Source organism: Streptopelia decaocto (genome assembly GCF_964273445.1).
Source record: "Streptopelia decaocto genome assembly, chromosome: 1".
In the NCBI taxonomy this organism is placed as follows: Eukaryota; Metazoa; Chordata; class Aves; order Columbiformes; family Columbidae; genus Streptopelia; species Streptopelia decaocto.
In genome coordinates, this window is record NC_138663.1 from 88,772,781 (window position 1) to 88,788,025 (window position 15,245).

The 15,245-nt window shown below is 35.8% G+C and overlaps 1 protein-coding gene across 1 annotated transcript in view; it reads right to left on the reverse strand.

Annotated features, from left to right (window-relative positions):
• EPHA6 (EPH receptor A6) overlaps positions 1-15,245 on the reverse strand; it is a gene marked incomplete at its 5' end in the record, with an annotated part of 487,187 nt that overhangs the window by 99,878 nt on the left and 372,064 nt on the right. Inside the window, one exon of the mRNA XM_082057768.1 lies at positions 7,298-7,483. Coding sequence (XP_081913894.1) covers positions 7,298-7,483 — 186 coding nt within the window. The remainder of the gene's footprint in view (positions 1-7,297; positions 7,484-15,245) is intronic.

The window sequence follows — 15,245 nt, forward strand, 5'->3', positions numbered from 1 at the left end:
ATTCTGCTTTGGGGCAGGAAGCTGGACAAGATGACCTGTCAGTGTCCTTCACAGCCCAATATTGTGAATTACAAAAGAGTGATTTGTTCTTGAAAAATAGTACAAATGTTATTGAATTTGGCTTTTAAAAGGACACAACCCTGTTTCAGTTTTGGGCAGATTGTAATATTTTACAATTAGGTTGAAGCTTAACAAATAATGTGTCTGATATAATCTGACTTTGCTGGGCTCTAAAATACAGCAGAACTCTTAGCTATCACTATCAATTATTTTCAAACTCGGCATGTCCTGGTATTAATTTCAGTGAGAACATCTCACTTCTCAGCCAAGATTTAGCAATAACAAAGTTGCAATGGGCCTTTACCAATATTCAGTCACATGTTTACTAGTGTGTTATCATCTCTATAAAGAATAAGAAATTAATGTAGAGTTACCAAAACAAATTAACCAAACACAGCTTGTGAATCAGGATTATGGATTGCTTTATATACACTCCTTAACCCCCTCACTCCTTTAACCGTCAATTGCAACTGCAATTGTCACTTATAATCGTTCTCCTCATTGCTTATATGGTTTTCCTGAACAGGCAATGAATGAGCCATGTTGTTGCAGCAAACCTGTCAGCACAGTGCAATCTTGTCTCCCCCTGTTATTCATGAAATTTTCTGGTTACAGTTGTTAAAAAAATCCCCCATCCTTCATATAGCATGTATGTCAGAGGTGTCAAACTAATTTTCAGTGGGGGCCACATCAACCTGGTGATTGCCTTCAAAGGGCCAAATCTAATTTTAGGACTGTATAAATGTAGGAATAGTTGCATTTATACAATCCTAAAATCACACTGGCCCCTTTGAAGGCAATTGAGAGGCTGATGTGGCCCCTGCTGAAAATGAGTCTGACACCCCTGACCTACACACTATAACCATCTTGCCCTTTAACTTATTGTACCATATTCTTCTCCACTTTCATGCTGGAGGAAGAAATTGCGTACTTTATTCAGAAGATATATGGAAAAGCAATCACTTGCAGTTAATAATGATGCTAATTATGCAAATTGATGACCACGCTTTTCCTTAAAAAAAGAAAATTTTGGCTGTTTCTTATCTACAGGACTTTATCTGTTTTATGGCTGTTTGTAGGAATGATTTCTGTCACCTATTTTTCTACTAGAACCATATCTCACATCAAAGCACCTAAAAATCTTTGAAAGTCAGGTACTACGTGTCCGAATACAGACATCTGAAGGTAAAAGATCTCGTTTCTCAGAGGTAACCTATAGAAGTAGAATTAGTTTAGTTTAGTTATGTTAGATACTGTATCATGGTCAGATGAAACCGCTGCTAACAAATATTAGCTGTTCAACTGTTTGACCAAATGGTATTTCTTCATTGCTTACTGTCCTGTGAAAGATGTTACAGTAGAATTGGCTCTTATAATGTATAGCTTGCCAGCTGCAAAACAGAAAAGCAGAACACAGAAATGTAACTGATTTGAACTGCAGGAAACCATAATGGACCTTTGATTTTTGAAAAAAAAAAATAAATCTCAGAATGTAATGAATGAAAGAAAAATTTTACTTTTAGAGGATAAAATCTGATTTGTTTTAAGTATGTGTCATTCAGAACAAACAACTATTGTGTATTCTTAATTTTTGCCAGCAACCTGTAACAAACAGAATGCATAGTAGTTTGTTTGTATTATTCGAAATATCCACATTCATGCATGCATGTATGCATAAAAATAACTTAGTACTATAAAGATTAATTACATTCCTGGAATACAAGTTCATGAAGGGTAACCTATTTTGCAAGAAGACTGCAGATACTTAGTTTTCTTTGTGTCACAGCAGTCTTTCAACTCCTTATTTTGGATGATATTTTAATAAATTGAACTAGTAAATTTGGCTCATAGTGTGGGTGGTGGTCGTGGTTTTTGCATTAATTTGCTGGCTACAGCAACACTGCATTCACTAATGTCTTGTGATATTCATCTATGAAAAAGGATACAAAGGAAAATAAAGTTAGTAAGCCAAATTCAAATTTGCAGCTCCACTTACTGAACAACTTATAACACAACTGAAATTCTGCTGTTTTGTGTACTTTATGTGCACAGCTACCGTATGTTTCATCAGAAAATTTAGCTTTATGTCTAATGCCATGTAAAGCCCACAGGCTAATATGACACACATACAGTCTCACCACGACTCTGTGTCTATAAGCAGAATAGAAGATATTCAGGGATGAGTAATGTCTTCAAATCCTGCTGTGCATCTGTGTTACACAAGGCAGGTGCAAGTGTCTGCCAGTGTAAGGGGTGGGTCTGAAGCCGTTTTGGCCCCCAATAAGTACATCTGTCCCTAGAGGTCACAGAATCACAGAACGTTAGGGATTGGAAGGGACCTCGAAAGATCATCCAGTCCAATGCCCCTGCCGGAGCAGGAACACCTAGATGAGGTTACACAGGAATGTGTCCAGGCAGGTTTTGAATGTCTCCAGAGAATGAGACTCCACAACCTCCCTGGGCAGCCTGTTCCAGTGCTCTGTCACCCTCACTGAGAAGAAGTTTCTTCTCATATTTAAGTGGAACCTCCTATGTTCCAATTTGCACCCATTGCCACTTGTCTTATCACTGATTGTCAGTGACATCTCAGTGATGACATTACTGACAGAAGTAAATGTCAAGATTTGAAACTGGTTACACTGGAGGTTATAAACAACATTATAGTGCTAACATGGAATTATTAACTTTGTATGTTTTGTGTTGACCCTGAAGGTTTTACTTTTCAGAAATCAATTATAAATACTGTAATGTAGGTCATATTTTTTGATGTATAAGCTATCACAGTGTAGCCTATTTGAAATAGTCACAAGTCTTAAGAGGTCAACATCTAAACTTTGCACAATCACGTTTCTTGGGAGTACGATTTTGCCATCCATGACCAAGGTAAGAATGTTGCAAACACTGCCACAAAAATTTGCTCAAGCCTTTTGCATATATGTCACCTTTCAAAATGAATTCTGAATTCCATTTATCAGTCACCACCCATTAACAGGTTGGAGGAAAGGGCAACATTAGATTCATGACACTAAGGGCTCAAAGGCCTAGAAGATAATGTCTTGTCTAAAAAAAATAAAAAATAAAAAAAGATCATTGTTATCTCCTGCATTTTTGGTAAATAACAAATGGGTCAGTTATGACTCTTCTTGCACTGAATAGGTTCTATGTAGTAATTTAAAAAGAAACTCAATGATTAAAGCTTTGAATTCGGTCTGCCAGATGACTGACTAAAGATTTCAGAACTGGGATGGCATTCACAATTTGAAAATCACTAAAGCAGAACAGTTGAAGGTGTCATTCTAAACTGAGACTTGATGTTACGCTGATGTGAGCTTACATGGACCCAAAGAATCTAGGTGCTGTCTTCATTTGTCCTCCATCTGTGAAGTGATTAATTTGAAAATGATTCTGGAGAACAATAATATACATAATATTGATAAGGAAAATGAATGCCTTAAAAAATTCCTCTAGTACAAGTGATAGGTGCAAATGCTCCACTAGTCAAAGTTCATAAAAGGAAAGCAAATCCTTAGAAATTAATTTTAACAACTGAAAGTTATTTAGGGTAAAGTCTGAGGGGGAGGGGAACAAAATTAAATATTACGGCTACAATAAAGCCTTTGCATGCATTGATATATTGTATTGACACAGTATTACAGAGTACTGACAAAGCTGTGTTTTAAACTATTGTGTACAATACCATCAAGCTAAACAAACTATAGATTCCAACTTGGCTAGTGTAACACTAATGATTTCTTCCAGTACAGTTACAAGAGTCAGAGACCACCTTTTCCTGTCTCTTGTAGATATAGTTATGTTGGCAGGTGTTTGCAGTAAGCATAGCTTTAATTTACTTTACAGACTTCCATGGAAAGTCTTCAGCACAGACTTTGACATGATGTAGAAGTGGAAGATGCATCTTCTATATACCACAGATCTCTACATTAGTTACATAAGTTCACGCTGGAGAAAGAAGTTTTATTTTTCTTATACCTGTTTATGAAATAGCAGCAGCTTGGATAATGACAAACAACTCAGCTGAGCATGCCCTGACACACCCCAGAAGAAGTCCCAAAGTTATCACTGTGCTAATATGACCTGAACGGGAAACACAGATGTTTATATCAAGTACCTAAGTATCTCTCATAAATTTGCTACGCAATTAGCAGCCTTTTATGGCAAATCATGCAAGGAATGGTGTTGCTAAAACAAACCAAACAGGAATAAAGTTTCCCTTGTGACTTCTGATTAGCAATATAAGCGAACAACCAGATCCAGATTCTGTGCTATGGTGTATTTGCCTTGGCCCGGCAATTGCCCTTGAAATGAACTCTCTGCTCACAGAAAGCGTGTGCGACAGCAACTGTTCTGCCTACTGCTCTCTGTGATTAGGGATCACAGTTAGGACAAATAAGAAATGAAGCAATGAGAAAAGGGGGTTAAAACTCTGTTTCAGACCTACTTTTGTGCAGGCTTAGTTTAGCATTTTTTCATCCTGTACAGTACATATTCCATAGCAATTTCAAAAACAGTATCATTTAAAAGTTAACATCTGCTTAGCTGGTAGCACCAGATAAAAGCTCTCATTTGCAATGAACAGGCAAATTTGTTATTGCCACAGTCAATAGCTATTGACTCGGTAGAGCACTTCTGCTTATTACAATCAAATCCTTTTTCTTTTTTCGTTCAATAGTCAATGACACTGTAGTGGAAGGTACTGCTTACAAACTGATGCAAAATATATCAGTAGCTGCTAGAAGTCAATGACTAATCTTTACGAAGACGAAACCATGTGCTAAGAACAGCATTACACATCTATTAATCAATTTTAGTGCACCCAATGTGCCTTTATAGGTTAGTGGAACTGTAATGTACCTCAGATAAATAGATTCTGCTGTTATTAATCTAAGTTTTAACACAAAACACCTTTTAATCATGCTATCATTACATAAATAATTTGGCTAGGACAAGGTTCTGTCTGAGTTTTACAACACTTCTTTTACTTATAGGAAATTTCTGTCCTGCATTGGGTTGTACAATCCTAGATTTAGGATTTAGTGGAATGCAAAGTAACTGTTCTGCTCCCAGCTGAAGCCATGTTATTTTCTAAATACCACAGGTGGGGCAGGATAAATGCAAGGCAACACCCTCAAGATAAACTGGCAAAGCAGAAGCATAGCAGAGTGTGCGTGTCTATTGCTCAGCCTGCCTCCTACTTCATAACTGCAGTACAGCAGTACTGCAAGACTTTGCTCTTTACACTTTATGTAACTTGCACTTTCCATGCCTCAGGGTGAAGTTTGTTGACAACTCATGTATCTTTTAATTCTATGATTATTGATGTATAATTGTTTTATTTTTTAAACCTTCCTGACCCCAAAATATTTTCTTTCAAACTTTCTCTATGTATTTTTTATCTGAGATGCATATTTTTATAGGACGGTGTGGCTATAACAGTAACGCTTACTATTTTTATATTACTTCTAAGCAAACATTGCAAAAACAATACCAAAGTTTGTTGACTCTTTAAAGAAAAGCAGAACTGCTAATGATGATTTCTTGACTTATAGTTGTCTATAATCACTTTTCCTGTAGAACAGAAAAAAAGACTCTAATGTTGGAGCAGTGATTTATCTGTTTGTTTCTCTTAATGCAATCTTCATTTCTTTCTAGACCGATGGCGAGACATTACAGAAAGAAAATTTATAAATGTGGCAAAGATTAAACAAGCATGCCATTGCCAAATGCATTATACTGTACTCTGTGTGCACCATCTAATTGGATTTAAACAATGTTCATAAATCACAGTCATTAGCCTTTTCAGAAATGAGACATACACTACTAGATCCACCACGTGAATCCTAGCCATACCGGTGATACTGGTTCATAAACTGCCCATGCTGGTGAAGGCTGGTGGAATTTAATTGCTGCTATACTGCCCATTATAAAGCAAGGAGATAAATTCAATTAAGTCCCTACATATTTACATCTCTTGACAAAGATGTCCAATGCTGCTCAACCAGTATTAACTTGTGTTCTTGTTCGTTGTAAGCAGAACAGTTACTGATGAGGGAGTAATGGAGGAGACTATGTCATATATTTCCAGAAGTCCACAATGTAATGGATTTTGTTAGTTCAGTAAACAAATTTTCCTAAATAGTAATAACTTTATCCGTGGAATACTGTGTGAAGAAACAAAAATACTCTTAATCTTAATTTAGAACCACAGAGAGACAGATTTGAATAAAGTCATCCCATACACCTATTGAAATTCCATTCTAATGACTTGAGTTCAGGCACTATACTTCCCTCTTCATTCCAGTACATTGTTTTAAAAACTCAGCTTTTAATATTCTAACAAGGTAAAACCAGGAAATACTCATAACATATTTATTGTGTTTACTGTGATGGTAAGAGATAATTGTTTTATACAGACAATAATTGATCTGTAAAAGAAAAACATAAGTACTGCAAATAAGCAAACAAAATGGCTTAGTTGAGGCAATGATTAGTTTTGAGAAGAGCATATCTCATCAGTTTTTTAATTCATTACTGCAAAATGTTGGCATTAAAGAACTTACATGCATGTAAATAAGACTTCATAATCAAATGATATTTGAGCATTTCAGAAAAGCCCATAACCCTGCTAAAAATGCCAGATTTCAGAGGCAAGGGATATCTCTTTGTAGCTGCAACATGTATAAAGAGTAAGACATTTCACAGATTATTCTGGAATTTTAGTGAGTAATTTCCAAGTGTACAATAAGGTTACAAGAGTTTACATTTTATTTCTCTAAAATAGGAAACTGATCTCTTCTGGTACCAAAATAGTAAACCACAACCAAATAAAGAGTGCTTGTGGGAAAAGAAGACTTATAACTGCTACTTTACATTATTATTTGACTTAATTGTAAACTCAGTTACATTTATGATTTTCTCTACTGTATTCCACTTACCTATAAGCCAACTCTACAGGCCTATTTCAAAAGAATCTGTAAAGACTTTATTTGAATGAGGAGGATTTTTAGTTTAAAAAATAAACATTAAATATTTCTAATGGAAAATGTATAGGCTGTGCATTTCCTATTATGGTCCCAAGCTCTACAGTTTCTGCTGCACTTTATGATTTGGATAATTTCGGAGAATTGCCATCCATTTTGAACGTGGAAGCAATACTTAATTTTGATGCTAAATGACACAGAATGGGAAAAACAACAAACAGCTATTAAGAGTAACTTACTTTTTGTAACAACTCCTTCAAGGCGAATTATATTTGGGTGATCAAATTGTCCCATGATGCTAGCCTCTCTCAGGAAATCTCTTCTCTGCCTGTCCACGTAGCCACCTTTCAGAGTTTTAATTGCAACAGGTATCTCCCTTTTTCCTGGTGTCTTCAGACGTCCACTGCATACTTCTCCAAACTCACCTTAAACAGATAAAATATGTGTTAGGTCATTCACAGTGACTGAAGGACTATAGTACAGTTTGTATTGCTGAACTTAAATGCCTTATTTTTAAAAATAACCTTCAATAGCTGTCTTAAAACCTGACTTTTTTAATAGTTCAGAGTTACTTGTAGTCATCAATGAAACAAACACAAAACTATTCAAGAAACTCACACATCCTGTAGAAGTGGGAAGAGAAATAACAGATGGCATATTCGAGTTCTCGAGTTTCATCACATCCCAGAAAAGCAAAATATTCAGCATTACTTCACAACAAATAATCACCTTTCCTTTGTGCCACACCACGAGATCATGGTGACTTGTACTTTCACTGCAACTGCCAAACCATCTGCCCTCCACAGTGTGGTTCATCTTGCTTTACTAACACTTTGAACTCCTACATCAATGCTTGTGAAATAACTGAGCATGCTATGAGGAAGAAATGTAATGACACTTAGATTTTTGTTCTAATGATGACAAAATACCTGAAATATCTATTTATAGCAATATCTATCTATGGAGTGTCATCCACTATGGCCTGTATGAAAAGAAATGCTGTGAGAATATCAGAATATCTGACTATCCTCCAATTGTAGAAAGCGTTTAAAATGTACTCAAGGTTATCATGCCCCAGAAAAGCACTTGCACATGATTTACTTACATGGACTCACACACATACTTGAAATGAATTACATATTTCACTCTTCAAAGGCTAACAGTTTCAGCAAATCAGGACTGAACTGAGTAACAAGAGGAATCTCAAAGCTTGATTCACATGATATTTTCCTGGGTATTTAAGTGCCTTTGAAGAATACATGTCTCCTTACGTTCCCTTTACACATTTACTAATTAAGTTTATATGAAAATCATAGCTTCCCTTAGATCTTTAGAGGAAATAAGTTCTTACCCCCTCCACTGACTGCTGTTTGAATTAGTTTTCCTTAAACTTCAAGGGCAGAACAAAAGAAAACAAAATAAGAGAGCTCGAACCTGTAACAGTGTGTCTTCAGATATGAACTGAAGCTAGGAGAGGCCTTAAAGGTAGAAGCTTCACTTCAGAAAATTATCACTCCCTTATGTTAAAGGATTACAACGGATATTGTCATACAAGTTTTATTTTGTTAGAATCAGTTGCTTTCACTAAAACAAAACAAGGTTTTATTAGCCAATAAGATCCAGGAAGAGTGGAGGGATTAAAAAGCCGATTTCATAGCTTGTCTTTCATTTCAAAACAGAGACATCCTCAAGTGTAAGAGTACAATTAACAGATGCTGAACATAACCTCTGAATAACTTAGCAGCTTCTTAAACAGCTACCAAAGCCAAGCATCCTAGGTTTTATTTCTGAAAAAAAAACCACCACCCCTTTGTTTTATTTCTACTTAATTTTTAAAAATAAGTGAAAGCAAGTGCTTCCCCGAAGATGTACGCATATGTGTGAAAATATATGTCATCAGACTAATGCTCTGGGAATTTTGACAAAAGGTGAAGTTGGGTAGGAATTTTCCTATACGATTTTGCTCCTTTAGCTCTTAAAACGGCTCTCCTTAAAAGTTTGTTTGTCTGACTACTGCCCCTGAAAAAGTAGCTAGTTTGGACTTTTAAAGGCCTACCATAAAACAAAGTCATGAAGCCTGAGGGTTTTGGAGGAAACATGGTATATCAATCTTCTATCCTGTGATACATCCAGAAGTGCTAGAATGTATCTCTAAAGTCATGACCTTATTGCATCCGACTGGCTTTTTGAACTTAAATGCCTAAAATGAGAAAAATTTCCGATTTCTTTCTTTTGAAGAAACAGCAAAAAGCAAAAATGCTAGAGCCTTAATATCGAGTTTTAAAAAGATATTTCATAATCAATATATCTGCAGAACTGCAAAATCTCATTTTTGAGAATAATTTGGAGAGCATAGGTTATAGAATAAATCATTTTGCTATTATAGGATTATACAAGAGTACTACCATTTGAGAATTTCGGAAATCATGGCATTAGTACCTCAGGGTCTGTAAAGGACTGTTCACCAAGTGTTTTAAAATGGATTACACAGAAGGAGGCAAATGAAGGACTTATAATCCCAAGATTTATTATCTGTACAACATCGTGTCTTTTCCCTGACCTGTTTCTTCCCCCCCCCCCCGCTTTTTTTTGGATTCATGATTTGTAGAGGTAGAAAGAAATTTCTTTCCCCTTGGATATTGGGATTGACAAACTGGTGAACATAAAGTCTAACCGCAATTTTTTGTGATGTGATGTCAAACAGACAGTAAGTGATCATCAGCTCACAGAACAGACAATTGCTGCACTTAGAAACCTACGGTATGTGTAATAACTTCTAGTTTTAGTTTAAACTAGACAGAGATCAAGCATACGAAGCATTCAACTATTTACACTGAGAAAGAGTTTGATGAGATTTCATCCCAGAGTATTTTTCTACACTTTTGTTCAGATAAAGAATTTTAAATGCTTTTAAAGTCAAAGGGGAATGTATTCAAGAAAAGGGTTTTTTAAAATATAAGTTTTATTGCTCAAGTTTGAAGATAAACAAGACAAATGCTGACCCTGCAGAAGTAAAGGTTCATGACTGCATGTGTAATAAGTAGAAGCTAACAGCCAGATGTCAATGAAGTTGACATCTTTCTTTGCTCCAGGGAAAAAGCTGGTGATAACTAGAGAAATAGAGAGAGTTCATTGTCTGTTCAGTTTTAATAAAGTGTAAATAATCTGTGGTTTAATCACATAAACCCCACGTCTTACTGTATGGTATACAAAAGCTAATTGAGCAGTCTAGGAACTAACCCTGTGCAAACCACACATTGCTTTTCTCATTCAGTCATAACATATGTGTTATTTAAAATGAAACAGAACAGTCATTTAAAAGTCTGAGATGCAGTCTGGTGTTACTCTATGGGATTAAAACAAATGTCTTACAACACAGACAGTTGCTGTTGATGCAACTGAAATGTCACAGCACCAAATACAGTTCAACTACTTTTTCCCAGTTTTAGTCATTTGACCTTTGGGAGAACTGGCAGAAGATTTAGATTATAAAAAGTATACAGCGTACTCAGTGCAAAATCGAAGACTTGGCCTCAGTTCCCTGAGTGTCAACATTTTAACAAAGAAAATAAGAGGATAATTGTAACTTTTAGGACAGATTTGACAAAGTACATACGGGAATTCCTTCCATGAAGAGGCAATGAAGCCTTAAACCAAAGAGCAAGAAGTGATGGAGCAGAAAAAAGTCTCATGGACAGGACAAAATCAAACAATATACCATGTCAGCAGGTGCAGCAAACTCAGTATGAAGAGTGGCTGAAAGGGATCATCTGAAAATAATCTACAGCAATGAATAGTTGGCACGTTGTGGGAACTGGCAAAAATGCATCCCTTGATCTTTACAATGAACCAATGTGAGATCTCATGGAATAAAAGTGATTAAAAAAAAAACTTGACCAAGAGTTTTGAATCCAAAAATATAAATTATCATATTAAGCAACAGTAAAACTTTGCTGTAAGAACTGGATAAAATAAAAGGGATTGGATTAATCAATTTAATCACCAAATAAACAATAACTATTGCTGCAATGGGAACTTTACTCATACCTGTTTATTTGATTTATGTTATCATGAGAAACATAAGCTAAGCACTTACAAATAGGTTCTCTTTGCCTTTGGTATTGCAATCTGCTTGCTATTATGGACATGTGATCAAACTACAATTTCCATTTTGGTTCTAAAGTGTTTCCCCTACTGCCTTTACCCTCCAGTTTGAACCAAGATATCAGAAGTTATTTAAAGATTAAGAGACCATTAATGGCTATTAACCTGGATAATATTTCGTTCAATCAAAAGGTCTACAAAACAGTACTTTTTCAGATGAACCAGATGTAAGGCAGAAGATGAGGGGAAGCCACTCACCTTGGATCTGGATTTATGTTCAGATATTTTTGCTTTAATGCAGATTTCTTGCATCTAAACATGGAGTAAGTAAAGCATGAATAATTTAGAAAGGACTTTGCAAAGGATGTATTTTAGTTGCTTTATTTGCACCAAAGCACCAGAAGGAAGGATAGTAATTCAGAGAGTTTGCAGATGTACTGAAACACCAAAAGCATGCCAGAGGCGATGACTGGGAGAGCTGAGATCAAAGTTTTAATTAACTGGCTCCGTATAATATAGTGGCTGCTTTTAAAACCACCACCTCAGTAAATGTCCACTAGGAGGACTTGAAAAAGGATTTTGATGAGAGATTGCAGTAATTCATTTTCTCTCAAAGCAATCTCACGAGCTCAGCATCCTTTCTTAACTTGTTGCTGCTTTGCATTTGTTATTATTATTATCTGCCTAATGATATGAACTTGCAAAAGGAATGTTTATTAAATCTACAACTGAATGCACAGACATTCTCTTTTTATTTTGGCTATGATGTCTTTGACTGTCTCAGGCCAAGTGTTATCTTGATCTTCACAGCTACTAAAGGCTAGTTTCCAAACTGCTGTTACTGCTTGAAGATCTTGCTACTTTGTCAAGTTGACCATCTTTTCCCACCTTCTCTGAACTTATTTGTAGCATCTGATGGGCAAACATCATTATGTGGAGCAGTCAGTGTGTAAGCAACAATTTTAGATACTTGCTCTTCTTTTAATGTCACATAGTACTACCCCTATGTTACTGCTGCTTAGCACCAAAGGAACAGACTGAATTGTCTGCATAACATGGCTAATACATGATTGCAGAGAAATCCCAATGTCTTGTGAAGCATTCAGATATACCTGTGCAACAGAGGTTGACAGGTAAATACATTCAGTAGCTCTTAGATTTTGCATTTCTAAGCAGAGACTGAAACACAGGACAAAAATAATTAATACAAAGCCTTTGTTTTTCATGTCTATAGTGGATGTGTATCTGAGGTTAAGTGGAGTGGTTGGAAGATTTTAACTTTCCGTGATGCTGTAATCAGAAATCAGATTATCAGCAGTTTTAGTTGAAAATACTACTTCTGATTTGATGGTATCATCCTCAGATAGATGCAAGAGATTACTCAGCAGCAAATAATATGATGTACATTTCCAACTGACTTTATCCAAGATTATAATTACCATATACTTCAAAAGATAACTTGAACACAAAGTTGGGCAGGCTGAAAAAAGAAGCTAGAAAAAATACTTCCCTTGAGTGTCAAAGCCATCTGCACTGCAACTTGTGAATCGTCAAGAGCTTTTGAACATGACAATTTCCACTGCAAAAGTAAATTTGAACCTGCTTTCAGGAAAAGATCATTTCAAAAATTTATTGACCAGAAATGCTAGGAAGAAAGTTTCAAACATTTGTAATGTTTCACTTTGAGATTTTCAAAACTAAAACTTTTAGTTCTTGAATAAAATATCTTTTCTTTTGAAAAATTAAAGATATTAAAAATGAAAATCATTGATCAAAATAAAACGTTCAAGCAAAGCGAATTTACAAATTGCATCTATTAATTCACTTCTTATATTTTGTAAAATATTTTGATTTTTTATTTACTTAGGTGACAATTACAAACATCTTCTAAAATTATTATCTTATGATAAGAAATCCATTTTATAACCGTTTGCAGAGTTTAATACAGAATCAGAGAGGCACAAAGAAAGGCTTTAGGACTTCTGTGAATTATAATATGTTACGTCCCCTAGCAGCTATTGAAGAACTCTGTGAGAATTTGTACTCTCTGTGCCTCAGGCAGGGTATTTAACCTGTATCTTGTCTGCATGGAAATGGGTTTAAATTTCATTACAACCAGTTTGCAAGTCCTGCTAGGCAAGTATCTTTGAAGATGGCAGATTACCCAAGTAATTTTAGAAGATAAAAAATATAAAAATAAAATATGTCAAAGCAGGCAAAGATTGACTCTTATGCATACAAGAAAAGGGAGACACAAGCTGAGTAAAGAATTTTCATAAATGAATTAAGTTGAGAATAAGGACACAATTTTCATCTAAACTAAAATCAATAACCTCAGTCCTTGTCTGTTGTATTCAACTTCTTTGAAATCAGCAGTTATACTAGCCCTGAATGTAGTTCAATATGGTTTATAATCTACAGCATCAATATCTATAGTATGTCTGAAGAAAAGGAAGAAATAAAAGAAATCAGATAGAATGTTTTCTGCAGCAGTCAGCTCTCTGGGGGCTCTCTCAGGCTCATAATTCCAATGGTGCACAGTGCCAGCTACATATTACTTAGCTTAAGCAATCAGGTAAACTCTAAAGTACTCTGGTGATATGGACTGCAGCAGGAAACGGAATATTTTCTCATACTTTCTGGTCGATACTTTCTCTCCCCTGTTCATTAACAGATCAGGTTTTATTTTTGTTATATTAGTTGCATGATATTTTCTAGTGCATAAAACACACTCGAGCAACACTAGAGACATTGCCATTGCTATCAGTGTAGAAACGAATCATTAAATGAGGGATCTCAACTGAAAGATACGACACTTTTCTTGACTGACTGAGATACATGAAACAAAGATAAAAAAGAAGGATCACAGTGTCACACATGTCTTCTGAATGTAATTTTCCTGACAATACCAGGTAACATGAGTTCTTTCAAAGACTCGCTATAAGTAAACTGATTTTTTTTTTCCACTGACTCCTTTCCACAAAATGTACCTCTGATTTTTGCAGTCTGTTGTACTGCGAACTATTTTATTTTTCTCTTGATGGCGTTTTAGTTGGTGGAAGTAAATAAAGGAAAAAAAAAAAGGCATTTGTATGTTATAATACACTTAGCAAGTATTGCAAAAGAAAGCCAAGAATGAACAGTGCAATGATGGGCATTAGAGTATGGAACGTACTAATTGTTGCTACTGAAATAAAATTACAGTGAGGTGAAACCAAAACATCCGTGTAGTCAGTACTACAAGTACTTTTAAAACAGTAATTTACAAAACTCAGTCACTCTTAATATCTTACGCACACAGAGAAATATCCATATTGTATTAACTGAAGACAGGTAAAGCGTTAATGTCTTTCACAGCAGAAAATGAAATTCCAGTGCTGGAATTAGAACTCAGGATTCTGTTCCTATATTCATCAAAATGTCTGACACAGACTCTTAGCTCTCCCACTTTCTGTAGGGGATGAGAAATGATTAATGCTCCCCAGGAACTGGGGTGTGCGGGTAACAGAGAGGATGTAATGCACCACAGGAACTTCAGACTCTCCTTGCCAGTCTGTTTTTTGTTTTAATTTGTTAAAATTGTGAGAAATGGTGGTAGGCCTTCTGAATGACATGTTGATCACAAGCTATGGAATGAGATCCACTAGTGAGGGATCTACTAGTTAGGCCCTTTTCTAGCCTTGTCTCTTTAAGTCCTCAGTAAACTACAGCTGGGTAAAACAGAAAGCAAGCCATCTCAGGATCTGGTCAATAGTGAAATACTATCTGCCCTAGAGAGTCAGAACCCAAGTTACAAGAAATGGTTTTACAAGACTCTGATCTTTTCAAATATTCCGCTTTTGTTGTGTTAACTGCAAAGGTGTGTTTTCTGAACCACTGAGCTGCCGCCAGGACCTCCAGTGAACTCCAGACAGCAGCCATGAGCGTTTATCTGACAAAGGCTTTCCAGAAGTGAACGTGTGGCAACACTTGCACAGCAGTTTGCTGAGTAGTAAAACCTGATAATTAGACCAAAGCTAAGACAGGGGGATAACAGTGCACAGAATAGACATGCCTATAAACATAGCACATAAGCAAAGGGTA